Source organism: Podarcis vaucheri (assembly GCF_965113315.1).
Source record: "Podarcis vaucheri genome assembly, chromosome: 9".
Classification (NCBI taxonomy): domain Eukaryota; kingdom Metazoa; phylum Chordata; class Lepidosauria; order Squamata; family Lacertidae; genus Podarcis; species Podarcis vaucheri.
In genome coordinates this window covers 16,350,993-16,378,639 of record NC_138767.1, presented here as the reverse complement: position 1 = coordinate 16,378,639, position 27,647 = coordinate 16,350,993, and the positions used below count along the sequence as shown (strand labels likewise).

The window sequence follows — 27,647 nt, the reverse complement described above, 5'->3', positions numbered from 1 at the left end:
ACTCCTGCTTCTGTTCTCTGACACCTGCACCCAACAGGCAATATAACAAAACCACTCAGCAGAGATGTATTAAACCAGGTATAACTAATTTTTCTTTTACATTTTAAAGTTCTTTATTAGTAAATACAGAGTTGTGTTGTTGTTTCTTTTAACTTAGGACCACTTGTATAAAAAAGGCATTAGAAAATAGCCCACAACATTTTCCCAATACAGCTATACATTTATTACAAAATATTACATACATCCTGTATTAATTATACCTCCGAGGCTGTGTGAACAGCTTATGTGCACAGGCAGGTGGCAAATATCTTCTTTGCTTTCTATCTGTGCAGTTGCTACAGTTAACAGACGTCTTTTCATTACCACACAGGTGCGTACTGGAGCTGGCTACTATATATTTGGAATCAGTGTTTGCCCTAGGCTGTGCATGGCTGTGATCTTTTTCTTTTGTACAAACAATGGAAAATAGGTCCTCCTTTAGATCTCTCATCCCTCAAGAACCAGTCTTGTATTTGGGGTGCTATGGTTATTCAAATGAATTTTGGGGGTGTGGAGGTGTGAAGCCTTTTTGTATGTGAGCAACTTTATTGCGTAGAAAGACCAGCTCCCTCTTTGTCCTCTTTAAAAATGAGGCTGCATTGGCATCGAGGAAATAAACAGTCATGCATGCATTCACCACATTTAAATAGTGGAAGGAGCAATCATGCTATGAGGCAGAAGAGGACCCACTCTCAAATAAGAAAAGAAAAATAAACTCCACTCTCCAAACAGCAAAAAATAAATGCCCAAGAATGGAGAGAATGAAATATATTCCTTGTTGTCTCTTCAGTGACTTCACAGGAACTGGCCAATTGATGCCAGTAACAAGGCCCAAGCAGCATGCAGACAAGCAGGGGATTTCACTGCTGTGGGGCAGGGGCTAAAGTAATGAATGGAAGGGACACGATGTAGGGGCTCTTAAAATGTAGCTGAAGTTCATAGTGCAGGTGGTTCCCCAGGAACTTTACTGAAAGGCCTTCTTTTGAATGGAACAGGCATCAGCTACTACAATGACAACCTGTCCTGGGACTTTTATTTTTCTAATTCTGTGGATTACTGTTTCCAATAAGGCTATGCTGTGGTCTAAACCACTGAGCCTCTTGGGCTTGCCAATCAGAAGGTCGGCAGTTCGAATCTGCGCAACGGGGTGAGCTCCCGTTGCTCTGTCCCAGCTTCTGCCAAACTAGCAGTTTTAAAGCATACCAGTGCAAGTTGATACATAGGTACTGCTGCAGTGGGAAGGTAAACAGCGTTTCCGTGCGCTCTGGCACTCGTCACGGTCCTCCGTGCACCAGTAGCGGTTTAGTCATGCTGGCCACATGACCCAGAAAGCTGTCTGTGGAAAAATGCCGGCTCCCTCGGCCTGAAACAAGATGAGTGCCACACCCCATAGTCACCTTTCACTGGACTTAACCTTGCAAGACACATACACAACAGCCCCCCAAAAAAATTCAGTGGTAGTGGCAGAAACAGATAGGGGTTTTAAATGTTGTTGAACTCCCATCAATCCCAGTCGGAATGGCAAATGGGATTATGGGAGTTGTAGGAGAGCAACACGGGGGCAGCCCCAGATTCCCAACCTGTGTGGCAGGCCAGTGCAGAGCTTGTCTGTGGCCTGGAACCTCAGTCTTGTTAGAATAAAGTTATAAACTCAAACAACAATGCAGCTGGTCACTGGAGGCCTGAGGCAAGCCTATTTGGCTGTCCCCACTTCTGCCCTGGACCTGCCCTGCCTCAGGCAAAATTCCTGGTGGCTTCCACTGTGCTGAGGTGTTGTTGAAATATTTTAGTCTCCCTCAGAATTACTTTTTTAAAAAAATAATTTTTATTAACCGGCCAATCACATCAAATCAAATCACATAAATTCCGAATTACAAAGCCGAATTTTAAATTTTGTTGAGGGAACCCATATTTCAAGATCCGAAGGAATTACTCAGGTGTTTTACCTGAGGAGGAACCTCAACATTTGCTTTGGCTTGTGCTTTAGTTAGAATTCCGTGGCAACTTGGTAATGTATCAAACCTCACATGGTTTGTTCTGCTAATCTTACTCCTCAGATAGGATCCATCTCGAATTTCACTTTAACTGAAATTCAGCGGTGACTCTAATTTCCTGCTATCAATATTCACATTGCTAAAAAATGATAAAATAAATTAAAAGGTGAGATCACATCTTGACCTCGAAATATTACGTAGTGTTGGGTTTGTTTTTAATGCTTTAATACCCATCCTGGCAATCGTTATCATCGTAATCGCTAAAAGGCTTATTATGATAAATGTCAAGCATTAACTTTCGGCTTTCTAGCTCCATGCTCCTTGACCAGCTGTCGTCTTCTGTACTTTCAGAATTGCTCTTTGTGTCCTCTCTGGATTGGCTGGATTCCCCTTCTATAGAATGACTGTTCTCCTCGCCTTTGGATTCACTGCTTTCTGTTGATCTGCTCTGCTGGCCTTGCCATTCTTCGGACCGGAGAGCATTCGAATCGCTGTCTTCACTGCTGGCACTGTCTTGGGAATCTTTGCTGCTCTCAGACGACGCACTTTGAGACAACCTGCTGTCACCCTGGCTGGATTCATCTGTGTCCTCGGATGATTCTTCACTCTCTTCTGTAGATGTGCTCTTCTCACCTGATCTGCTGTGTTGTCTCTTAAACTCCCTGGATTCACTGCCCCTCGGTGGCACTTTTCCTACTTCTTCAGTAGAGTCACTCTCCTGCTCTTTAGATCTGCTAACACTGGCTTCATCTGATCTGTCGCTTATCTCTACAGATTTTTTCAAAGTCTTCTCATAGGAGTCCCTGCTGTCTTCAGTGGATTCACTCTTTACGTCTTCTGCAGATGCAGTGTTGTCATCCTCTCTAGACTGACTGTTCTCATCCTCTCTAGACTGACTAGCCCTGAGTTCTCTGGACTGGCTATCTGCATCTTCCCTGGACTGGCTGTGCGCATCTTCCCTTGAGCGGCTGGGTGCATCTTCCCTAGATTGACTGCGCACATCTTCCCTGGACTGGCTGTGCCTGACTTCCCTGGAGCGGCCATGTGCATCTTCCCTGGATTGACTGTGAGAATCTTCTCTGGAGTGACTGTGCTCGGCTTCCCTGGAGTGGCTGTGCACATCTTCCCTGGAGCGGCTATGCTTGGCTTCACTGGATCGGCTGTGCACATCTTCCCTGGAGCGACTGCGTGCATCTTCCCTGGATTGACTGTGTGCATCTTCCCTGGAGCGGCTGTGCGCATCTTCCCTGGAGTGGCTGTGCACATCTTCCCTGGATCGGCTGTGCACATCTTCCCTGGATCGGCTGTGCACATCTTCCCTGGACCGGCTGTCAAAGGTCTCTTTGGACTGACTGCGGCTGTGCCCTCTGGATGAAGGCTTTACAGCCTCTCTGGAATGACTGGTTGCATGCTCTCTGGATCTACTGGGAACATTTTCTGTTGATTGACTAATGTCTTCTACAGACTGACTTTCTTCTTTGGAATCAGCATCCTCCTCCTGCAGGGACTTTTCCTCTTCAGGGTTGTGATCTTCATCTGAATCAGCATCAACATAATGGTATACTTTCCTGGCAAACTGTTCCACTGATTTGCTGTGATGTTTGGCTTTTCTCTGCCCGTTTTCTCTGCTGCTTTCCTGGCTGCTTTCTTTTGAATGAACATCTCCGTGAAGCATGTGAGAATCACTGTCATGGCTCTCAAAGACGTTTGGGTCATCACCTTGCATTTCTTTGTCATCAAAATCATACCTATCCTCTTGGCTGCTGCTGTAACTATCACTTGCTTGATTTTTGCTGTAATCAGTAATGTGGTTATTCTCTTTTTCAAGGTCTCTGCTCTCGCTACTGCTGCTGCTGCTGCTGCTACTGCTGCCATCATGGCGTTGGCCGATAGCATTGTCACCATCTTGCTCCCCGTTGGTCACCCACATTTGCTGATCATTTCCTTTGTTTGGAGTGACAGTCTGCCCATGAGTGCCTTCCTCATTATGTCCATCATCACCACTGGCACCCTCATCGTTGGTCAGATCACTTCCTCCTTTCCCCATGAAAGTATACAAGACTTGATCAGGGGAATAAAGCATGCCATCGTTTTCAACATCAAACTGTTCTTTGGATTTTCTGATATCGCTGTGGTCTTCGTGAACCTCATTTTGATCCTCCTATAGAAGACGACAAATGGGAAGGGGGACAAAACTTTATTATTTCACGTTGTTTTTAGAGTTTCATAGGCCAAGTGGCACTCTTGCTTCTACCCCAACAAGCAGCTGTTGTGCCAAAAGCAAGGTGGATCTTTTACAATGAGATTCAGAAGCAAGACACCTGAAGGCAGCCCAGTTTAGGGAAGCTTTTAATGTTTAATAGATTATTTTATTTTACTATTCTGTTGGAAGCTGCCCAGAGTGGCTGGGGAAACACAGCCAGATGGGTGGGGTATTATTATTATTATTATTATTATTATTATTATTATTATACAAAATACACAAGCGAGAGAGAAGATTAAAGGTTTTATTCTAAAACAGCAAGCAATCTATTCATACCAAGCAAGCACTTCAATTTGCCACTTAGAAGATCTCAAGAACCGGAGAAGTGATTCCCCCAGCCTCAGTTTGCACAGCCCTGCGGCCGATCAGTCTGTGCACATGCTTCAGAGAAACTCTGCCCAAACCGCCAGATTTTATAGACAACCTGTGTAGTTTTCAAGACTGGCTACATGCAGATCCTCCATTCGCCACCCGCTCTCAAGACCTCACTTTCTCAAAACACATCGAACATGAGAGAAGGCACCAAGTACTATCCTTCCAAACTGATAAGGTAGCTGGCGGGGGGCGGGGGGGCGGGTAGCGCTTCACCTCCTCCCAATGTTCCCAAAACATCTAAGACTGTTCTCAAAACATTCATATCACAAAATAACGATGAGAAGCCAAAATACATTCCATAAAAAAAAACTCAACAAGAGAGATGGAGGAGGAAGGAACAGAGGTGGGAAGGGCTCCGTGTCAGACCCCTAACTCCTCAGTACATTTTGTCTTCTGGATGCATTTCTCATTCTGCACAACAACATAGCGTTTTGCTGCTGTATCTATCAAAATGTTACAACTGAGTGAAAATAGCCTCCTAAAATTCTCAACTCTATACTTTCAGGCAGTGAAATTGGGAGCAGGGTAAGACTGTGCAGCTCAGCTGACCTCCATCCAGGTGAGTTGCTGCAGTATACCAGGAATGGGCAGGAGATGGCAGTTGCAAGGTTGGCGCAGTGCAGATACAGCAGAGCCGTCAATCTGGCATTCCTGCTGGCGTGTTTTCACCATGCCAACCACACCATTGCCATGCTGCTTTCTGTCCCAGTGTGCTGCTGTGACTCAGCCAGATAGAGGTCAAGGCTGGGTGGGGAAAGTAGCTTTCAGTATGTAGGGTAGGGTAGGGTAGGGGAGAAAGAAAGGGTAGGAGAGAAAGAAAGGTAAGGCGTAAGAAGCTAAAGAGGAAAAATGAGGCAGGAACATCACCGGGGAGTGAATCAGTGAAGCGGGAGCTGTGATCAAACATTATATTCAGGCAAGGGAGTTTGGAGTTAAGTGCTGAAGCCTAAGCTTCAAGGGACAGCAGAGGATCTGGGAGCAGGAAGAGAGTGGGTTGCAGTGGGAACATCACCTTGCTGTACCACATAGGCATCACCAATTCACCAAAAAGGACTCCATCAAAAAGGAGGACAGAAATGTTGGTACATTGTATAGGAAAGGATTGTGGAAGAAGTGGGTACAGTGCTGGTCCAGGGTTGGGGCTAACAGCACAACCCCACCCCTTGTTGTATGTAGGGCTACCCTTCATGCAAATAGTACATGAAGAGGTCTCCTTTTAATCCAACATTCAGAAGGAGTGGAATTCAGAGCAGCATAGACCACAAGAATAATGCAAGAACGGAGATCCTTTCAAAACTACAGTGAATGATCTGTGATGACTTTATGAACATTCATATTACTGAATTGAGGTGACTAAACTTTTAGCTGCTTATGATGGGGAAATAATTCTGGCCACTTCAATTCAAAGGTTTATACGGTAACCTTTTGAATACCTACCAGAGATGTTCCATCAGCAGATTGATCATCAGAACCGTCCCCATGGTCATGGTTGTCATCTGCCCATTTCCTCTGAACTGTCTGGTGGTGGACTCTGAAATAATTGCCGTCATCATTGTCCCGAGTGATCCATTCATGGTCATCTTCTGAGGAGCTCTCCAGGCTTCCACTGGAAACTTTCCTGATGAAGTTCTTGCCTTCACTGCTCTCATGGCTAGTGCTCACACGTTCACTGACATCTTTCCTTCTGTTTTCCATGCTTGTGCTTAGCCTGCTCTCTGTATCTTCATCACTAACATCTGTGGAATCAGCTACCTCATTCAAGCTTCCTTCAATTGCTGTAGCCTGTACAAAAGATGGACATTAAGGAATGCCTTGTTGCAGTTTTGTTGTTGCTTCTGTTCTTATGCATTTGTTATATTATAGTAAATGTCAAAAATAGTGTGGTTCCTATCACATGGACCTATATCAGCCACCCCTAACGCTCCAGCTGTTTCATCCTACAACTCACATCATCCCTGATCATTGGCCATGGTGGCTAGGCTAATGAAAGTTGAAGGCCAACAACATTTGGAGGGGCACATGTGCACAGGTGTATTTCTAACAAATTTTGTTTGTTTGTGTGACCTATTCCTTTGCTGGGCATTAGGTAAAGCGGGGCAACTCCTGGGATTTTCTGCCTCAGGTACCAGAATAACTTGGATGTCCTTGGGTACTTTGGGAGGAACCACTATTTGCTTATCTGCCTCAGGCAGCAGAATGTATTGAGCCTTTGCCTCAGAAGACCTAAGTGGAAGCTGCTCCCCAGCAACTGGTAGCAAAGGAAGACTTGCTTTTATCAAGCACTGAGTTCCAGCTTGCCTCAGTGGTTATCAGTGGGCTGTGTGACAGACAACAAAAAGCAACATCTGGGAAAACCAAAGAGGAGGGCAAGAAATGCTGACTAAATAATTCTAGTGTAGCAGATGGCCAGGTGATTTCATCCAAAGCACAACTCAAAATCTGAGGGAATTGGTTTTTTGGTTGGTTGTGTTGCACTCAATGTAACTTGATGATCTCAAGTGGTACTAGGGAGAGTTCTTTCCTGTTTCTGACTTCTAAAATAATTAGCAGAATTCATCATTTGATGAAAGAGAAAGCACAATGACCTGCTTACCCAATGTTCCTCAGAGCTCCTGTGATGTGCACCTAGGTGTCTGGATACCTGGATATATTAAAAGAAGAAAAACATGAATGAATGAATGAATGAATGAATGAATGAATGAATGAATGAATACTGTAGCTGTTAGAGAAATTATTCAGAAGAAAATCAGCACAAAGGACACAAGCCAGTTGAAGTTACATGTTTTTATATCCTACTGATTTCAGCGGGTGAGCTGAGGACATACTTAAAACCAAACATGTTTAAAATGTCAGGGTTGCAATGCATTTTTTAAAAAAAAATACTTACAGGACGAGCAAAGGATAGAGCCCACAGGGAGAAAAACAAGAGTGACGTCCTCTTCACATTCATTTTAGTTTCTGTAACAACATCAAAAACAGAGTGTAAAAATAGAGAATGAGCAACAACTGTATTGGCCATTTTTAGGTCAGAGATGGTAAAGAGTCCCTCATCACTGCTCCTTTTCACCATGCTGGTGCCAGAGTACACACCTGGCGGGTTTATGCAGAAAGACCTAGACCAGGCTTGCTAAGGCTAGTCATTTCTTTTTGCAGGGCAGAATGGCCCACTGCATGTTGCTAGCAAGTGGATTCAGCCCACATGCAGCCAGCTGCCAATTTCATGCCAGCTTAGAGCAACAAATCAGTGTTGCTTGCTAAAGCTATGTATGATGTGCAACTATGCAACGATAGTGGAAAACCAAATTTGCATGTACACTTTATTTTTCCAGGCAATTATTACTTCATGTGTTTTGAGCACACAGGCTGCACCGGGGCCGGCCCACTCGTGAGGCAAAATGAGGCGACGACCTCAGGTGGCAGGATCCACAGGGCCAGCATATCCTGTTGTAGATCCTTATCTCCCGCACCCCCCATTCTTGATGTAGATCTTCACTCACCCCCCTCTTCTCTGGTAGTGGTAGGGAAGGGGGTGTTGTTTTGCAGTTGGCCTCAGGTGCCAAAATGTATTGGACTGGCTGTAGTCTGCACTTTATTTTTATATATATATAATTTTTATTGCATTTTTTCCAAATAAAAGTACACAGTATTAAACAAGCAAAGAAAAAAGGAAAGAAAAAGAAAAAAAGAGAAAAGAAAAAAGAGAAAACAAACCATTTCAACAACTTATTTCAACTTTCCAACGGACTTCCCCACATCTCCCGCACAGAGCATTCTTAACAATAAATTTATCAGCAAATTATAACCTTGTTTCGTGTGTTTCTTTTATACTTTCAATTACAATTTAAGTTTAAATTCCTTATTTTCCGTTTACTCTATAAGCAAACATGCTATCCTTTTTGACCATTTAAACATTGATTCTTTCATTAATGTTATCTAATTTCGTATGTATTCCACTCTCGTTACTGGGGCTAACATTCAAAGTCATGCGAAATCCTATAGTTCATATAACTTATAAAATTTTTGCAAATAGTCCTGTAGTCTGCACTTTAAAGCACACCACGTGGACAAACAAAACCGTGTTTTGATAGAGAGGGCATGCCTGGAACTTTGTTTGCAAAATGCGTCCTCCTGCACGTAAACTAGTGACTGTGCACAGAATGTTGACTGCCTTTCTGAGAAGTATGTTTTATTGTAAACAGCTTTGGGGATTTTGCAATGAAGCAGCATACAAATTCTGCTGAATAAATAAAACATATAGAGCCATCATTGCTTTGTGTCCCACCGTGCTTTCATAACACTTCAAACGGTACCCCTGAAAAGGCTGAGAGGGAAACAGAGAATCGGGACCCAACACCTGCATTTTGGTATGACTCATAGGTGACTCACTACACCCCGCCCCTAAAATCTACGGAAATAGTATTTAAAGGATTGTTTAATAAATAAATTCCTAACTATGTGAAAGAAACAAGGGTATATCTCACACATCCACATAAGCACTCATAATAATTAGTGCGCTGTAATGGTTAGAGTATTGGACTCGGGCATAGGATACCAGGATTCACATTTGCTCACTGGGTGGCATTGGGCCAGTCATTGCCTCTAAGCCTGACCTACCTCACAGGGTGGTGAGGACTGATTTCTTTTTAAAAAACAAATTTTTATTGGTTTTTAAGCCAATAAAAGAACCATTAAACACTTGTCCAGCAGTGCCTCTAATGATGTTTGCCCTATCCATTGACTTTAGACACAAACTTACACATTCAATCTTCAAACATATTACTTAACATAACTTCTCCACTCAGAATATTGAGCAGCTGGCATAACAAGGTCCACATTTGGGTCCTTAACATAGTTAAAGAAAGGGGTTCCACGTCTCTTGGAAGGTGTCCCTATTTGTTATGCCTTTAATTGCCCTCCTGTCTTTGGTAAGGCACTCAGACATTGCTGGATCCCAGGTATCATTTTCCCATATGTTCCGGGGTATTTCAGTCTTTTGCTGCTGAGCTATTGCTAATTGTGCTGTGGTCAGTCGGAAGGATGCTAGTTCTCTGCGATGCAGTGTGGAGCCCAAGTCTACGTCCAAAGATAAGAGTTGCTAAGGCAGGGTGTTTTGGGGATTAATTGCAGAGAGGGAGAACCACGTCTGAGTGACTTGTAGAAAAGGAAGTACAGTGGTACCTCGGGTTAAGTACTTAATTCGTTCCGGAGGTCCGTTCTTAACCTGAAACTGTTCTTAACCTGAAGCACCACTTTAGCTAATGGGGCCTCCTGCTACCGTGTCGCAGGTACACGATTTCTGTTCTCATCCTGAAGCAAAGTTCTTAACCTGAGGTCCTATTTCTGGGTTAGCGGAGTCTGTAACCTGAAGCGTATGTAACCTGAAGCGTGTGTAACCCGAGGTACCACTGTACATAAATGAAATAAATAAATAATGTGCCTTTCTTTATTTTTAAGTGCTAAGCTTCCCCCCGCCAAAAGAAATGGAAAAGAATGATGCTGAGTCGCTTACAACTTGACTTAGTAAATTTCATGATTGAGTTGTATGAAATAAAGGGAGCAAATGCAATTGGTAAAGTAAACCATCCGCCCCGCCCCCCGCCCCCCGGTCATTCCTTTTCACACAACCACACACAACACCTATGTACAGTTAGATATAGATGCTACCTCCAAGACAACAACATTGAGGAAATGATTGCAGCAGCTCTAGATAAGTGATCACCTGCACACAGTATTCTCAAAACACATTGGGACTAATGATCCGTGGATGGTGGTCTGTTAGGAGAAGGGGTACTTCCCCAATTTTTTAAACGAGTTGGGGGTGACTGTCTATTATTGGCTCTGACTCCACCTACTGTTGGTCTTCCTGCCTTTTGCCTTACTGGTCCTGATGGGCACCAGTCACTACTGTTAGCGATAAGTGTACATGCACCCTTGCACTGTGGTTTGGAGCTGGCCCTTTCCTTCTTGGTGCGTATGTAGCATATGGATCTCCTATCACAGATTCTTCATCATCACTACAGCTGGAACTTTTGTATCGCCTGATAAACATGGAAGCACAATCCTTTGGAATGGTGACACCATGCTGAGATTCATCAAATGATTAGATAAGAAGTGATGAGATATCAAGAGATGATGCATAAAAATCAGCCCTAAGCCCTGTTCAACCAGGGGGGCCACACATATTTCAACAATAAATAATGGAAACCAGGTACGTATTATTAGCAAACATGGCGTTAATATTACAGAATTACAGAATAGTAGCATTGGAAGAAACACCAAGGGTCATCTAGTCCAGTGCAGGGATCCTGCTCGTAGCTATCCTTGGGCAGGATTGAACCACCAACCTTCTGGTTAACAGCAAGACACAGAGAACTTGTATTTTGGAGGCAAAGTTTGTAGGCAAGATACTCCCAATTTATTGTTTTGTCTCCACATGCATCCAAATTTGCATTTTATAAAACACTCATTTCCATTGTTCAATGAGTATCAAAATGATTTAAAGACCCTTTTTGCATAAAACTCACAAACATCAGATAATGAGAACAGGGACTTAGCATTTTCCTTCTTCATCATTCATTAATGCTTCTTCATTAATCTCCCACATCTTTAAGACTTCTCATTAATAGAGTTCCAGCAGCTGCCCCCTGTGCTGGCTTTATCTCTTAACAGCATCGGAACAAGGAAAATAATTTAAGATTTTACCTTTGTGCCTGTCTCAATGAGGTTGCTCCAGGGTTTCCTTTTTCAAAATTTGCTCCCCAAAGCACATCAGTTTGGGATCCAATTCTTGAACACCAGTTTTTGACATCTTCTATGACGGTGCACGAATTTAAACTCTGCTTCAGCTACAAAAGGACCAATCAGCAGCCTTGAGGAAGAGAGTGATGTCATAAGGTGTCATCAGGCTTCCAGACCGCCCCCGCTTCCCTTCTGCCTCCAAATGGACGTTTTCCCTAAAAATAAGCTGTGGTTCTCAAAATGACTAGACCAGTTTGCATTTAATGAGGGATCTTGCTAAGGGTTCATTTGGATTTCTAAATTTATGCCACTTCTCATGCCTGCAGGTTTATGAGTGTAAACAATTGCAGTGTCACCCACATTTATACCCAAAGTGCTGTCATCCCCAGTCGCACTCGCTTCCTGCTAATATATGTATTATACCAGTAGACAGTTTGTACCGAAGTGCTTCCGAGAACCGTCTTTAGCATAAAAAGATCTGTGGGCTACCATATCTTCTCGCCTTACAGCCACCATGTGGGAGGATGCTTAGAACAGCTGCAACACTGAAATGAAACTGCTGAATTTGCCCTTTGCAGCTGTGATACAACCAATTGGCATGCTACCGATGCCAAGGTTTGCACCCAGCTAGGATTTTCTTTAGCATGTCTGCCGTGACAGTTTAGGCAGTGGAAGAGGCAAGCCATTTTTCAGACTCAGCTTAAAATTTCAAACTGAAAAGTGGGTTGCCTCTTCAGTGTGCGGTAGACACAGGGCTGGATTAAACCCTGTGGAGACCCCCAGGAAGTCAAAACTGGGGTGGGGCTGAGGCCTCACAAGAGCGACAACAAGCAATATTTCTGCTTCTACTCAGCTACTTGCGAATATTCTACTAGGATCCGGAGTTGGCAGGAACTTGCGACACGCTAACTGACAGAAAGCTTTATGAGGTTTCTGGTTCATGCACTCTAGTGGGATAACATTGAACTAAGAAAGCTTGATTGTAATTTTCTTTCAAGGTCAAATCAATATTATTTCGATGCGTTGTCACAGGCGCCCTACCTGAATAGGTAGCTATTATAGTCTTTCTTTAGTCCTTTTCTTAATATTTAGGCTGTGTTACTATATGCCTGAACATTTTGCTTGCCCTTTTCTCAATTTTTCCCAAGTCTACTGTGTCCCTTTAGAGGTGAAGCAACGAGAACTATACACAGTATTCCAAGTGCTGTATCCTCCAGGTCAGCAGTTTGAATCCCCACGACAGAGTGAGCTCCCGTTGCTCTGTCCCAGCTTCTGCCAACCTAGCAGTTTGAAAGCACACCAGTGCCAGTAGATAAATAGGTACCTGTGGTGGGAAGGTAAATGGCATTTCCATGCTCTCTGGTTTCTGTCATGCTGTCCAGTTGCACCAGAAGCGGTTTAGTCATGCTGGCCACATGACCCAGAAAGCTGAATGTGAACAAATGCTGGCTGCCTTGGCCTGAAAGCGAGATGAGCGGCGCAACCCCATAGTCGCCTTTGACTGGACCTAACCATCCAAGGTTCCTTTATATTTTTATTCTCCAATGATTATATTCTGTTGGTAGCTGCCCAGAGTGGCTGGGGCAACCCGATGGGCAAGGTAAAAGTTACAAATTATTAATATTACATTATTATTATTATTATTATTATTATTATTATTATTATTATTATTATTCGGTCACACCATAGATGTGTATAGTGGCATTATATAGAGGTAGTTTTCTTTGCGTGTTCTGCTGTGAATTGATCCTCCCAAATTAATGGGCTGATCCGAGTGTAAGTTTCCACCGGATCACAGATTAACATGGAAATGGGCCGGAAGGGACTTGGACACGAAATCATGTGAAAGCAACACAGACCAGAAATAATACTGTCTATCCCTATGAAGAGGTGCTGGGGAAACATACACCAATGACTGCGCCCAGCTTGGACCTAAATAAAACCTTGCCACATCCTGTTAGTGAGACATGAGGGACTGGAGGCAGAGAAAGCTTACCCAAGCAGAAGAAAATCCATGACGGCAACTACAGCTTCCCCACTTCCTCACACTCAGCTCAGCCATTTCCTTGTGACACCCACAAGGAATGTTAGGAATAGCTGCCAGGAAGGGCTTCTCCAAGCTTGCCTGAGAAACCAAGCCTTATATAAATTGCTAAGAAGAAGTGCTTAAGAACACAAAAACTTCACAAACTTGTTTCTAGCATAAAGGGCGCATATACATTGCTTCCAAGTGGGACTTCCACCTGAGGCTCTGGGAGTGGCCAAATCTATCCATTGTTATTGTTCCAGACTTAAATGTAGACCTCCACACTTCCACGTCACTTTGCGATCATCGTTTGAAAGCCCTCGTAAAAATCCGTCAGGATCCGGGTGCAAATTTCTCCCTTACACAGATTTGTATGCAATGTTGCCTACGATACACATTTTGCAAAGCAATTTCCCAGAGTATGAAATATTTTGCATGTCATTCTCACTCATTACATGCACGTTTTACCCCGATACATGGATATTTACCACCATTACTCGTCTTGAGAACTGCATTGCAAAACTTGGAGGGAAACTGGCGCATCCCTACATCCCAGACCTTGCAGCTGCCCTGCCCCATCCCCATCCTGGACAACAGACTCACAAGACCACATGAGTCACAACTGCATGAATGGCATCAACCAGACACCTTGGAGAGCCACTGCCAATCAGAGCAGACAATGCTGGTGCTAAGTGGACAAGTAGCCTCAGTGGCGTAGCGTGGGTTGTCAGCACCCGGGGCAAGGCAAGTAATTTGCGCCCCCTAACCCATGGATTTGCGCCCCCTAACCCGTGGATTTGCGCCCCCTAACCCTAACCCCCAGATGTTGCGCCCGGTGCGGCTGGCCCCCCCTGCACCCCCCACGCTACGCCACTGAGTAGCCTGGCAGTTGACTACCCAAGATCTCATTTTGAATTTTGTAATACACAGAACTGTTTTGAACTGAGGAATGAAGGGGGGTTTCTTTGGAAAGCACTGCTGGTGTGCTTGATTCTGCAGGTCTGCAATACCTGCTCAACCTGTCCATTTGTATATACAGTGGTACCTCGGGTTAAGTACTTAATTCGTTCCGGAGGTCTGTTCTTAACCTGAAACTGTTCTTAACCTGAAGCACCCCTTTAGCTAATGGGACCTTCTGCTGCTGCCACGCCACTGGAGCACGATTTCTGTTCTCATCCTGAAGCAAAGTTCTTAACCTGAGGTACTATTTCTGGGTTAGCGGAGTCTGTAACCTGAAGTGTATGTAACTTGAAGCATATGTAACCTGAGGTACCTCTGTAAATCTACTCTATCTTTCAGAGGGAAGCAGAGCTATCCCTCCTGACCAGGGCTCAGGAAAAGAGGAACGTGAAACAATATATTTTTGACATACTTTGGAAAGTTCAGGAAATGTAAAAAATTCCCCTAGCCACCAACACACCAGTAGTGGTAGGTTCAGTTACTTACATACAAACACCTAAATAACTCTGAACCAGCTTACCTGGGGGGTGGGGTGAATCTTCCTACAGTCAGCATATGAAACCTGTTTAATTTTGCCATTGCCTGATGATTATTGGCCTGTGGTAGCATGGAAGCGGGCTTTTTCATTGGTGGTGCCTGTGTTGTGGAATGCCTTCTCTGCTGAAATATTAGAGGTCCTATCAACATTGGCATTCCACCGGCTCTTTAGGAAGCATTCCCTTGAGTTGAACTTGTGATTTTATTGTTTTAACTGATTTTTAAATGTATATTAATGTTATTGGATTGATTTCCTGTTTGTGAACACGTTAAAAGCCAGTTGGGCATGTAAGTGGCCTATAAGTTAAATAACAATAACTCTTGTTGTTCTTGTTCAGTTGTGGTGCTCACTGAAATGTGGCTGTACAAGGCTGCAAATTGAAAATACATTTCCTGCGACCAAATGATGTTTATATCAAGTAGTATATTTACTCATGTACAATTGTAAATAGGAACTCAACCACTGGATTCAAGGCAAAACACGATTGCCTCCTGCACAGTCTTAAATTGATGTGGCTCAATAGCATCCCTTTCTCTGATTTCCTTTTGAAACAGAGAGTAAAAGCTGGGTGGGCCATTCCCAAGAAAAATACATGAAACAACATGAAAAATAATAATTTATTTTACAGTTTACACACAGGGCACATTTATAATCTTCTAAGAACCATGATATTGAACAAGTAAACCAAGAAAAACGGGCAAGGTGGTGTTTACCAGGAATTCTATTTGCAATGTTTCATTCACACATGCAAGTCAGGATGCTGCAGCCAAGTAATGAATAACACTTATAAGAACCAACCCTGGAGGTCTTTGATGAATGAACATGTGTATCAGAACCTGGGCTTTTATTTATATTGCATCTGTTTACCAACAATTGAATACCCATTGTGCAAAGGCATATAATTTATTGCAAACAAAACCGCAGCACTCAAAAATGTATAAACACAGCATTTTTTATCCCCTGCGACTATAAGGACTGGGGCAGCTTTCCTGCTAATGCGTCCCCAATTCAACCTTGACCCTGATCCTAATCACACTTATACAGAGATCTTGTGGTGGTAACTTCCTGACAAATGTGTTTCGGCCTGTTGGCTTGGCTTCTGTGTCGTTGTCCAGTCTTCCTCTGCCATCATGAGCACTCCCATTGCCGTAATTTGATCCTTCCTCAACCTTGGGTTAATAATCACTGGTTAGGTCATTGCTCTGACTGCCTTCACTTATGGATTCACTCTCAGTGTCTCCACCTTCTGACTGAGCAACACTGTCATTCTCCTCGCTTGCTACAGATTCATCGTCACTTGCCATTTCCGCTGTATCTGAAGCACCGTCGCTGGCAGCACCATTTTCCGCACTCAGAGGTGCACTCTCACTATCGCCGTCAGGTTGGTTTGCCGAATCGCTCTCACTTTCACTGCCCGTTAACTCACCACCGTCCTCGCTATCAGTGTCTGACTGGCTGCCATTTTCACTGCTCCCTGCTTGACTGCTACTTTCGCTGGTGTCCGATGGACCACTGCTGTCACTCTCGCTACTGCTCTCGGATGTGGAGTCACTCTCACTGCTGCTATCAGATTCGCTGTCGTCCTCACTGCTGCTTTCACTCTCACTGCTGCTATCAGATTCGCTTTCACTGCTACTACTCTCACTGCTGCTGCTGCTGCTTTCACTGCTGCTACTGCTGCTGCTGGACTTCTCACTCTCACTGCTGGATTTCTCACTCTCACTGCTACTCTCACTGCTGGATTTCTCACTCTCACTGCTGGAATTCTCACTCTCACTGCTACTCTCACTCTCACTGCTACTCTCACTCTCACTGCTACTCTCACTGCTTGAATCCTCACTCTCACTGCTACTCTCACTCTCACTGCTACTCTCACTGCTGGATTTCTCACTCTCACTGCTACTCTCATTGCTGGACTTCTCACTCTCACTGCTACTCTCACTCTCACTGCTACTCTCACTCTCACTGCTGGACTTCTCACTCTCACTGCTACTCTCACTCTCACTGCTACTCTCACTCTCACTGCTGGACTTCTCACTCTCACTGCTACTCTCACTCCCACTGCTGCTGTCGCCCCCACTGCTGCTATCAGACTCACTCTCACTGCTGCTTTCGTCAGCCTTGCCATCACTTTCGCTGCTACTGTCAGGCCCACTCTCGCTGCTGCTCTCAGACTCACTTTCTCCATTGCTTTCCGACTCGCTCCCACTGCTGCTATCAGATTGACCCTGGCTGCTGTCTGGATGGCTGTCACTGTCGCCGCTGTCTGACTGATCGTCACCCTCGCTGCTCTCCAGTTGACTGTCTTCGCCGTTGCTCTCGGCCTGCTCGCTGCTCTCGTTCTCACTGGCACTTTCTTCCTCTTCTCCATGAGACTCGTCTTCTGAGTCCTCCCCATCGCTTGCCTCACTTGACGCTTTTTGCTGGCTGCCTTCAGACTCGGGGCTTTCGTCGGGCTCGTCCCCTTGCATGAATTCAGAACTCAAACTAGAAACGCTATTGCTCTCGGCTTCGCTGGTGTCCTCGTGGTCACTGGCATCCTCTAGGCGACCTTCACTGGCGTCCTGAGAGCTGCTTGCATTGGGAAGCCCATCCATGGCCTCTCTGTTGTCAGGGGTCCCATCCCTGCCAGTATCATTCACATTGCTGCCATCTGCGTGGTTCACAACTGATCCGTTACTGCTACCGCCAGTGCCCTGGAGACCAAAAGGAAAGGAGAATGCAAGCAAATCCCAAATGAAATCATTCAGTTAGCAATTCCATGAATGGATTTTAAACTGCAGGCAGATGGGGGGCCCTGGTGTAGATTGAAGGGGCTTGAACCCTTTGCCCCCCACTGGAGCCCAACTCCAGACAGGGCCCATGCACTTGCTGCTTGCAATTGAGGGAGGGAAGCTCTCATTAGAGTACAGAGGTATCTCGGGTTACATACCCTTCAGGTTACATATGCTTCAGGTTACAGACTCCGCTAACCCAGAAATAGTACCTCGGGTTAAGAACTTTGCTTCAGGATGAGAACAGAAATTGTGCTCCGCCAGCGCAGCAGCAGCAGGAGGCCCCATTAGCTAAAGTGGTGCTTCAGGTTAAGAACAGTTCCAGGTTAAGAACGGACCTCTGGAACGAATTAAGTACTTAACCCAAGGTACCACTGTAAATGGGAGCTTTTGCTGCAGTGCAGGTAGCGTGATCTGGATCAGCACCCACAACCGAAGGCAAAGGGGCTTAAAGCCCCACAACAACCCTTCCAGATGGGAAGGGAGATGTGCCTTCATTTTTGTTTTGTTTTTGTTTTGTAGTGAACAATTGTCCACTAGGAGAATGGCATCTGAGAAGAGGGTTGTGCTAAAATGGTATAAAGTGGCAATTCCAAGCAGAGAAGCAGCTGCTGGGAGGCAGTGCTAAACTCTTCCCCCGGCTCCAACTTTTGGTTCCTGCAACCCCTCCCTCAAGCTGCTCTACTGCTCTACTTATTTCTAGTCTCAGAGTGCAGAAATGAGAGGGGTGGCAGGGGCAAAGGCAGGGCTTGGCAGAATAGTTCAGTGGCCTCCTCCCACCTGCTCCTTCTCTACTTGACATTGCCCCATCATGGGTCCCAACTCACCGTAGCAACACCCTCTGAGTCTAGAGTGTTATTCTGTTTCTTTTTGAGGCACAGCTCCACAGTTCCGTTGGTTGCAGCATCTCCACCAACATCTCTGTCATTGTCGCAAGTCTGATTGCTATGCTTCCCTCTCTCATTTCCCCCCTGAGCTGTCGTGTCTTCGTCACGTCCATCCCCCCAGCCATCGCTAGAACCTTCTTCACTTGGATCTCCACCATTACCACTGCCAGCTTCATTAACATCCGCCCAGTGAATGCTTTCTCCATGGACCATATTTATCATAGATGCCCTTGTTATGTTTCCTTCAGGTGCAGCATTTGCATATCCACCTCCACCTGCACCATTTAGGCCTTGGATGTTGTTACTCTGGTCTCCTGGGGTGCCACCATATCCTTCTGCAACCATGTTACCAATGTGGTTTTCCTTTCCATCGTCATTTTGAGTGACTGTCGAAAGGTCTGTTCGGATGGTATAATCAACACTCCCATCTCCAGTCCCGCGACTGGCATCACTTGAGTTTCCACCTTCCAAGTTACCCCTAAGGATTCCCTCTCCAGTAACATCCCTTTCTCTACTTCCATTTGTTGTGGCATGACTAGGGATGCTCTCAGGTCTTCTGCCAACATTTCCAAGAGCATTCACTAAATCATCAGCTCCATTGATTATATCTCTTTGTGTGGCAGATTCAATTCTTTCACATTCTTCATGGCCAACATCTCCTCTGTTGATGCAACCAGTGGTATTTCCAATGGTATTTCCACTGTTTCCACTTTCATAAAATCCCTCGTCATTCTCTGCACCGTCGTGTTTGCTGGTATGGCCCACGTTTGATTCATCCTATGGAGAGAAAAACATAATCAGGAAGCAGGAACTGAACAGAAATGAAAAGGGAACATAGGAACCTGTCTTACACTGAGTCAAGTCATAGGTCCTCCTAGCTCAATGTTGTCTCCACTAGCAGAAATGTTAGAAACAGAGATATGAAAGCTAGGAGCTAAAGTGCACCTTAAACCCAGGTTATGGGCACAACAGCAAAATGTCTAGGCACACTGTTTTATAATAAGAATACAAAACTGAAAGTGAATGAACTGCAGCTAAAATCTTACGTTCACCAGAAGACTGCAAAACACAAAGCCATGCTTCCCTTGCCCGTCTCCCTAATATTCTTAAGAGGGTCACTTCTCCAGTCTTCAGAGAGTGGCTGGAAGTGGGGAGACAGAAAAAGGTCCTCCTTTCCTTCCACTCTGCAGACAAGCCCTGGATTCTTCTTACACCCCCTTTCCTTCATATAAATATATCTTTCTGGCACCAGAATCAACACGTATTTAGGGCCTATAGAACTGGTGGCAGAGACACCCACCTTGAGTGTCCAGTTCACAAATCTTACTGTATTTTTCTGTGTATAAGATGACCCCTATATCTACTGGAAGTCTAGCGGGAAGGAATTTCTCCTCCCACACTCTCAGTACCAGCAGTGGCAGTTTTAATGTGAAATCTTAGGCGCAGTACTGCACCCAAATCTCAGAAACCGCTCGTGTTTATGAAATTCCCTGTCACAAAATGCGCCTAGAACAATATGTTAGTTTCTGTTTGCCACTGAGCAGCTGCTTAGAGTCACAAGGCTCTGTTTACATTCCAGAAACAGTCCAAGCTATTGGAAGTCTCATGGGAGAAGGGAGACGGATGTGACGTTCTGGTTTCTCTGTTCCTTTGTTCCTTTGTTTCAGTTGCTCTCTGCTCTCACAGAGAGAGGATGTATTTTTGTCTGCGTAGTAAGAAATAAAGCATAGCGATGTAGCCATAAATCTCATCACTTCTGCTGCTTTGAAACTCTGCTGAATGGAAGAGCGTGCCTTGGAACCTTATCAGAGGCTCAGGTTGTTAATTATTCGTCGGAGGGCGATTCCGAAGGACTCGGCCGGAAGGTGAGCTTTATCAGCTTGGCCAAGTGGAGATTCCGGCACAATAGGAGTTCCAAACAGTGATTGGCAGTGGCCCTCCAGAGTTTCACTGGATATTGCTAGTCCTACCTGGAGATGTGGTCTGTGGCAGTCATGTGACAGGAGGGCTTGAGCCCACAGAGGGCCCAGAAAGATGTCAAACAGTTCCTGGAGGCAATGGGGTTGAGGGGGAAGGGAAACGTATCCTAAAAGGCTTTCCTGAATAACATCGCTGTGATGGCCTGGGAATCTGATTCAGAAGCTGAACCTGAGGAGTCCCAGCCTGCACAGGAGTCCCCGCCTCCAGGGCCGGTTGAGCTGGGGCAGGGGCTTGAACCTGAAGGGCCCTCACCTGTGCCGGATCCTCAGGAGCAGACACCAGCTGAATCCGCTCTGGCTCCTGAGGTGATCGAGGACCCATTGCCTGCAGGTGCTCCTCTCCCAGCCCTGTCATGGGAAGGTGAGGTTGCCTCTGGGTCCAGTAACCCTCCAGCCGTTCCGGAGCTGCAGAGGCGCAGGGCAGAGAGGCGGAGGGAACTGGGTTCTCTCAGGAGGAGTGCTCGCCTTAAGGCCAGGAGAGGCGAGTCACCTGTGGGCCGGGACCGCCCCTGGCCTCAGAGGAAATAAAGGCCAGTCAGCCCAGTCCCAGGTTGCGGGAGCAACATTGTTGGTAACCTGTTCCTGCCAGCACCCTGTCCTGCTCTTCCAGAGTTCCTGACCATGCCCGGCTCCGCTTTGCCCTTGACGGACAGCCTCCATACCCTCGACCTAGGACCGGACTCAGACCACGCCGCACGGTAACCCCCCCTCCCAGGGACCAGCACAAGATGCCAGGGTTGAACCAGAGACCTTCTGCTTACAAAGCAGCTGTCCTACCACAGAGCAGCAACCCTTGCTCAAAGAAAAGTGGGAAGACTCCAAGCAAGAACCATGCAATACTCAGCTGAAGGCTGGCTTTGTGTTACTGAGACTATGTGGGAAAGAATTGACATTGCGCCATGCGGTGGCAGTCATAATGTGGTCCGTGGCAGTCATGTGACAGGAGGACTTGAGCCTGCAGAGGGCCCAGAGAGATGTCAAACAATTCCTGGAGGCAATGGGAGTGAGGGGGAAGGGAAACGTATCCTAAAAGGCTTTCCTGGATAAAATCGCTTCCAATGAGAGAGGGCTTGTTGGAGTTGCCCAGGGAGAAAATTCCATATTGAAGGTGCCACGGTGGAAAGGGTCTCACAAACGGAGACTGGAACCTAAGACGGTGATCTTAAATCAATGCAAATAAATAGGTCTCTTTGGGGGTATTTCCTCTACATGCCACTTCAGGGAGCCTTCTTTACCCGTGTGGGTCCCTCGTGGGTTTAGAATCCTGACCTTCCAGGGTTCTAAATTGTGGGGATCTGCCACAAGCAGGGAATCCTCCCCACGGCAGAAAGTTCAGCTCCCAATACATGGAGGGGCAATACAGCTGTCAACAGTGATGCTCTGAGGGGGTGTGGCTAGGGAGGGCCCTCCCCTTCTTCTTGGAATAAGCCTAGCACATAGGTAGGCAAGCTAAGGCCCGGGGGCCAGATCCAGCCCAATCACCTTTTAAATCGGGCCCGCGGATGGTCCGGGAATCAGCGTGTTTTTACATGAATAGAATGTGTGCTTTTAATTAAAATGCATCTCTGAGTTATTTGTGGGGCATAGGTTGGAAGACACAAGACTTACCCGCCTTGGAAGAATGGCAGATGCAACTAATAGACTATATGGAAATGGCGGAAATGACTTGCAGAATCCGAGACCAGGGAGAAGAGTCGGTGGAAGAAGATTGGAGGAAATTTAAAACTTATTTACAGAAGTATTGTAAATTTTTTGAATGCTGATGACATTGAAATGAATTGAAGGGGTTCTAGCAACAAGGTAAAATGTAAGATGGGATTGATAATAGATAAACTAATAGGATATGAATTTGCTGAACCAATTTTAAAAAGGGATACAAAAAAGGGAGGCGTGAGGAAGTCAGGAAAATAAGTTAACTAAAGACGAGAAATCAAGAAAGAGGGAGTTTTGTTTTCTTTTATATGTGTTTTTTCTTCTTCTTTTTTGTGTTTAATGTTTGTATTTTTGTATTTTGTAATTTTGTATTTTTCTGTTTTTGTATTTTTCTGAACTTTTCTATTGATAAAACTTAATAAAATATTAATGAAAAAAAATATTTGTGGGGCATAGGAATTCATTCATTTCCCCCCTCAAAATATAGTCCGACCCCCCACAAGGTCTGAGGGACAGTGGACCGGCCCCCTGCTGAAAAAGTTTGCTGACCCCCTGGGCTAGCATGTCTTTAAACGCTTTTCAGAGCAGGGTGTCAACCAGTTTTCAAATTGCAGGATGGCCAGAGGTGATCTAACCCTCTTAGCTATCATTTTCAGAAAGCTACAGAGGAAGAATTGATTGCCTAAATTTGGGGAAGATGGGTTTGTGGTCTTCTGTCCATAATCCAATTGCTCTTTCAATTCCTTTTTTAAGAAAACACCAAAACCTGTCTATCTGTCACATTCTATTACCCTTTCCTATAACTTTTCAAGCAACATATTTGTCAATGCATTTTCAAAAAACCTTTTCTAACACATTTTTTAAAAAATATTCTGCTAGAGGTCACTCCCCGGTGACCAGAAATAAAAGGAGTTGACACGTTTTGCTTGACTGCTGTTGATCTTGCTTAGCCTTAATTGACGGCGACAATGGCAGGTGGGTGGACTGTTTTCAAGGCTTCAGGCCACATGCTGGCACCTGTGACAAGAGCTAAAACAGGAGCTTAATTTGGCACAGACAGGAAAACCGCTGTTCTTTAAATATTAGTTTTTCAGGAAGTGCCAAGTTAGGCCTGGGCGGAATGTCAGATTTCAAAGGAGTGCAGGATCAAAACGACACGGTTGGGTGTAAAGACAGCATCACCTGATCGTCTTGTTTATTTCACTGAGGAATAGCTGCCATTATTAGGCTGCATACACAGTATAACATTTAAAGCACTGTTATAATACTTGAACAATCATGGTTTCCCTCTTTCTAGGGAACCCTTCCCCGTTTTGCCTCTGGCACTGCCCAACACTGGTATGTAAGAAGGAATTGTGGTCCTCAGACTTAGAATAATCCAAATGTTCACCACTCCATCTTAATCTGCAACAAACCAGCCAGAGTATTGTGGGAGCACAGTAGGGTCGCATCCTCACCATGCATTTAAAGCACTGTTATATTGCTTAAACAGTCATGTCTTCACCCCAAGGAATTCTGGGAGATGCAGTTTGTTAAGGGTGCTACAAGTTGTTAGAGGATATCTGTTCCCTTCACAGAGCTACAATGTTCAGAGTAACCCAGGACCAGCCCAATACATTTTGGCACCTGAGGCAAATCACAAAATGGTGCCTTAATCCCCCCTCCCCACCTCCAGTGCATGAGTGAAGATCTACATCAGGAACAAGGGAGGAATAAAGAGCTACATCAGGATCAGCTGTTCCTGTGGATTCTGCCGCCAGAGGCGGTTGCCTCACCTTGCCTCATGGGTGGGTCAGCCCTGGAGTAACTCTCTGCCCAGGCTATACCTTATGTGCTGTGTTGCATTTGGAATGAGAGAGTTGGGCTCCCCATTTGCTCATATTAGGGGCCAATATGGTTAAGCCCTTACTAGGAGCAGTGGATCTTGAATACATGTCAAAGGAAATCTGAAATCTGATTCAACTTTGCAGAATCAAATCACATAGCCAAGAAATTTCGCAAAGATGAACTCACCTGATTTCTCCCGATGCTACTGTTGTTGTCCCTTGGCTCACTCTGCGAGAGCTTTTAAATCAGAAAACAAAGTTGAAAAGGCAATCGAAGCTCACTTTTAAAAATTAACCAACAGAGAATATCAAGATTGGTGGGGGTTTTTTGGTCTGATGTGTAGTGGGAATTTATGTAACAACACAGAAAATTCTGCAAAATGGGAGCAGGGAAAGATTTAAACTAAAGACGCTATGGAAAAAGGACCAATTTAATTTGAGAATGTCCCACCAAAAATAATTTGCATTTGTAATTTGAGTCAATTCTCTCCTTAATAAATTTTAAAAAATAGTCCAGTAGCACCTTAGAGACCAACTAAGGTTGTACTGGCTTTCGTGTGCAGGCACTCTTCTTCAGATACACGAAAGCTTATACAGTGGTACCTCTGGTTGCGAACGCTTCAGGTTACGAACTCCGCTAACCCAGAAATAGCTGCTCCTGGTTGCCAGCTTCGCCCCAGGATGCTAATGGAAATTGTGTGCCGGAGGCACGCATGCAGTGGGAGACCCCATTATCGAAAGCACGCCTCAGGATAAGAACGGTTTCAGCTTAAGAACGGACCTCCGGAACAAATTAAGTTCGTAACCAGAGGTATCACCCTACCCAGTACAAACTTAGTTGGTCTCTAAGGTGCTACTGGACTATTTTTTAATTTTTTATTTTGACTGCGTCAGACCAAGACAGCTACCTAACTCTCCTTAACACGTGCTTCATAAGAACTGCTGCTGCTGCTCAGCAGATAGGGCTTCCTCTTTTAACTTGTTTTTAAATTTAATAGCCTTTGAAATTCTTTTTTTACTGTTTCAACGGTTTTTCACTGGCTGTAAGGGCACTTGGTGGGATGTGCCTGGGAGGAGAGCCGTGGGGGAGAGCAAGGGAGGCCCAATTACAGCAGTTCTGGGTAGGGGGAGGTATGGCTTGGGAGGAGGGGCAGTTAGGGACATGTGGCCCAGGCAGTTAGTGACTGTGCCAGCCCCTCCTCTGTCCTAGGGAATTGGGGTTATCATATCAGCAAGCCCTCAAGTCTGCGACTGCTGCCGGTGAATGCGAGGCTGGTGGCTTTTTGCACATGCTTAGTGAGCCCTACTGCAGCGTGAGAAAGCTTCTAGGCCACAGCGTGCCTTGCCTGTGCAGAGTTGCACATGCAGAGTTCTGGCCTGTTGCCGCGTTAATGATGCCGCTGCTCAGACCCCACGCTGGAATCTTCCAAGCATGTTTCTCAAGCAATTCCACGCACTGTTCACCTGTCTTTAAGTACAATGTGCCCTGTGAGTTCTTCTACCCAACAGCCGTTGCTTTCACATAAGAATATATTCCTTTCCATCTCTGCATGCGCCCATTTGACGGCTAATTCGTGCCCGTGGACATGTCTGACATATACGCAAGCCATTAAGAAGAACTTACTGGGGCTGCCCAGGCTACGGCAACAATGCAAAGAAACACAATTGTTCTCTTCATCTTCATCGGCAGGCACAGCCTGACCTTACAAATGGGGCTGCAAATAAACAGATCATTCAGTGAATTATAAATCCAAGCACACATTGCTACATGTACCATGGCATATGCACTGTTTAGTGTATTGTTCAGGTGTAATTTAATTATCTTCAATTTTCTCTTTCTTTCTTTCTTTCTTTCTTTCTTTCTTTCTTTCTTTCTTTCTTTCTAGGATGTAGTAGTTTCAATGTCAGATGAGGACCTGGAGACGAGAGCCCCAGTCCTCGTTTAGCCCAGAATTTCACTAGGGAGTTGCCCACATTGCAACTTAATATGGATTTGGAGCTTATACATTGCTTCCTCCAAAGAATCCCAGTAACTGTCATTTGCCTCTCATAGAGCTATAATTCCCAGCACCCTTAACAAACGACAGTTCCCTGGATTCTTTGGGTGAAGTAATGTGCTTTAATGTGCTTTGCAAGTGCTTCAGATGTAAGGTCTGTATGCAACCAGTGAAGAGGAGGAGGAGAATAAACTCTCCTGCTTGCATTGTTGGTCTATTAGCTCCACCGCTGCTCCAAACAAGACTAGAATGATTTCCAGCATTGCACTTACAAAGCTTTGTGGCACAGGCTAGCCTTTTCTAAGCAATTATAATTCGAGAAACTTCCTCTGTTGTAATTCAAGACTCTCATATGCAAGAAAACATCAATGCAAACGTCAATGCAAGTGTTTTCTACTTTTTCTTTTCACATGCACATGGACTGGAGAAGATGAAAGATCTGGAATATTTCCCTAAGATATGTGTATGTGGGGGGAGAATATTAATATATATTAGGAATTTTACATTCAAACTGTAATCTATTTCTTGCAACCCCTTGGGAAACCCAGGGCTTTTTTTTCCCAACCAGAACTTGCCAGAACTCAGTTCCAACACATCTCAGGTGAGCACCATTGGCATTCTAAGAGAACAAGTGAGGCATTCATGGTGAGTTATCTTTTCCTAGAAAGATAACACTGAGTAGACCAGCTGAATAAGAAAATGATTCCTGCTCCCTCCTAAATCATCTCACACTTCCACCCATCTGGGTGATTCCGAGCAATGTTTCATCTTATAGTTTGATTCAGATTAGGCAATAGTCTACAAAGCCTTATGCTACAATGAATCTGTTAAGCCCGATCGCAGCTAGCTCAAGACATTTTTAAATAGCAAAACTAACCAGCTGACACAGTGAGTTCTTACCTTGACCTCCAAGACAGACACTATCTTCTAGACCTCGAATCCACCTCACCAACTGGACGAAGCTTTGCCCCTCAACTTTGAACCTGCCTGAAATTTAAAGTCCGACTGGGGAGGATACTAACCAATCATTGCTCTCGGGGAGCTGCAAGATGGAACTTTGGTGGTGAAGTACATATTAACCACCCACATTTCCTTAACAAGACGACAGGCTTTCAGGGGCCCGAAAATCAACTTGGTTCCAGTGTGACTAGACTGCTTTCCCTCCACTTAATTAAAAAGTTCACATCAAGCCAGTATAGCCTCTCTTAAATATATAGAATCAGCCGCCTGCAGACACGGTGACCCAGACATTTCTTTTCCCATTGTGGTCATTTTACTTTATAATCTCCCAACTTTCCCCGGTGAATAGCTTTAATCGACGAAAAATGCACTTTGCTTGGGATGGGCATTAATTACTCTTAACAGCCACGAGAAAACATTGATTGCTCCATTAGTAGGTCATCATGACATCCTCGGTTTTTCCTTTATGGTTTTAAAAGTAAGATAAGTGCAGAAGCAATTGCCGTTCAATTCATTACCCAGCAAATCTGCTTGCGAAGGGAAGTAGATCCCTGTGGCCCTGCATGGTATCTCCACACCAGCCTTCCACAAACTTCTTCAGCCCCTGGCAGTGTCTGATAGGCCAGGGATGATGGGAG

General features: G+C 45.0%; 3 protein-coding genes across 3 annotated transcripts in view; 1 reads left to right on the top strand and 2 right to left on the bottom strand.

Moving 5' to 3' along the window:
* Window positions 1-925: 925 nt before the first annotated feature.
* Window positions 926-13,456, bottom strand: LOC309539935 (uncharacterized protein). Its single transcript, XM_082236407.1, has 6 exons — window positions 13,406-13,456; window positions 11,374-11,539; window positions 7,559-7,629; window positions 7,265-7,312; window positions 6,109-6,453; window positions 926-4,194 (listed from the first exon to the last, which is right to left on the bottom strand). The coding sequence occupies exons 3-6, from the start codon at window positions 7,619-7,621 to the stop codon at window positions 2,257-2,259; spliced, it is 2,394 nt and encodes a 797-aa protein (XP_082092533.1). The 5' UTR covers window positions 7,622-7,629; window positions 11,374-11,539; window positions 13,406-13,456; the 3' UTR covers window positions 926-2,256.
* A 2,770-nt stretch (window positions 13,457-16,226) lies between these two features.
* The window catches only part of LOC309540117 (uncharacterized protein), a 42,017-nt gene continuing 30,596 nt past the window's right edge, over window positions 16,227-27,647 (top strand). Inside the window, exon 1 of the mRNA XM_082236808.1 lies at window positions 16,227-16,314. The gene's annotated coding sequence lies outside the window, so the exon portion shown is untranslated. The remainder of the gene's footprint in view (window positions 16,315-27,647) is intronic.
* Window positions 16,351-27,024, bottom strand: LOC309541050 (uncharacterized protein; the record flags this gene model as incomplete). Its single annotated transcript, XM_082238464.1, has 6 exons — window positions 26,950-27,024; window positions 25,677-25,767; window positions 24,240-24,290; window positions 18,535-19,371; window positions 16,492-17,629; window positions 16,351-16,427 (listed from the first exon to the last, which is right to left on the bottom strand). Exons 2-6 carry the CDS (start codon window positions 25,734-25,736, stop codon window positions 16,351-16,353), a joined length of 2,163 nt encoding a protein of 720 aa, XP_082094590.1. The 5' UTR covers window positions 25,737-25,767; window positions 26,950-27,024.

Coding starts and splice junctions, on each gene's coding strand:
- LOC309539935 (XM_082236407.1), bottom strand. CDS start 7,621: ATGAATGTGAAGAGGACGTCACTCTTGTTTTTCTCCCTGTGGGCTCTA. Junction 7,313..7,558: donor CTCTATCCTTTGCTCGTCCT/GTAAGTATTTTT, acceptor TAATATATCCAG/GTATCCAGACACCTAGGTGC. Junction 4,195..6,108: donor CTGCTGATGGAACATCTCTG/GTAGGTATTCAA, acceptor CGTCTTCTATAG/GAGGATCAAAATGAGGTTCA.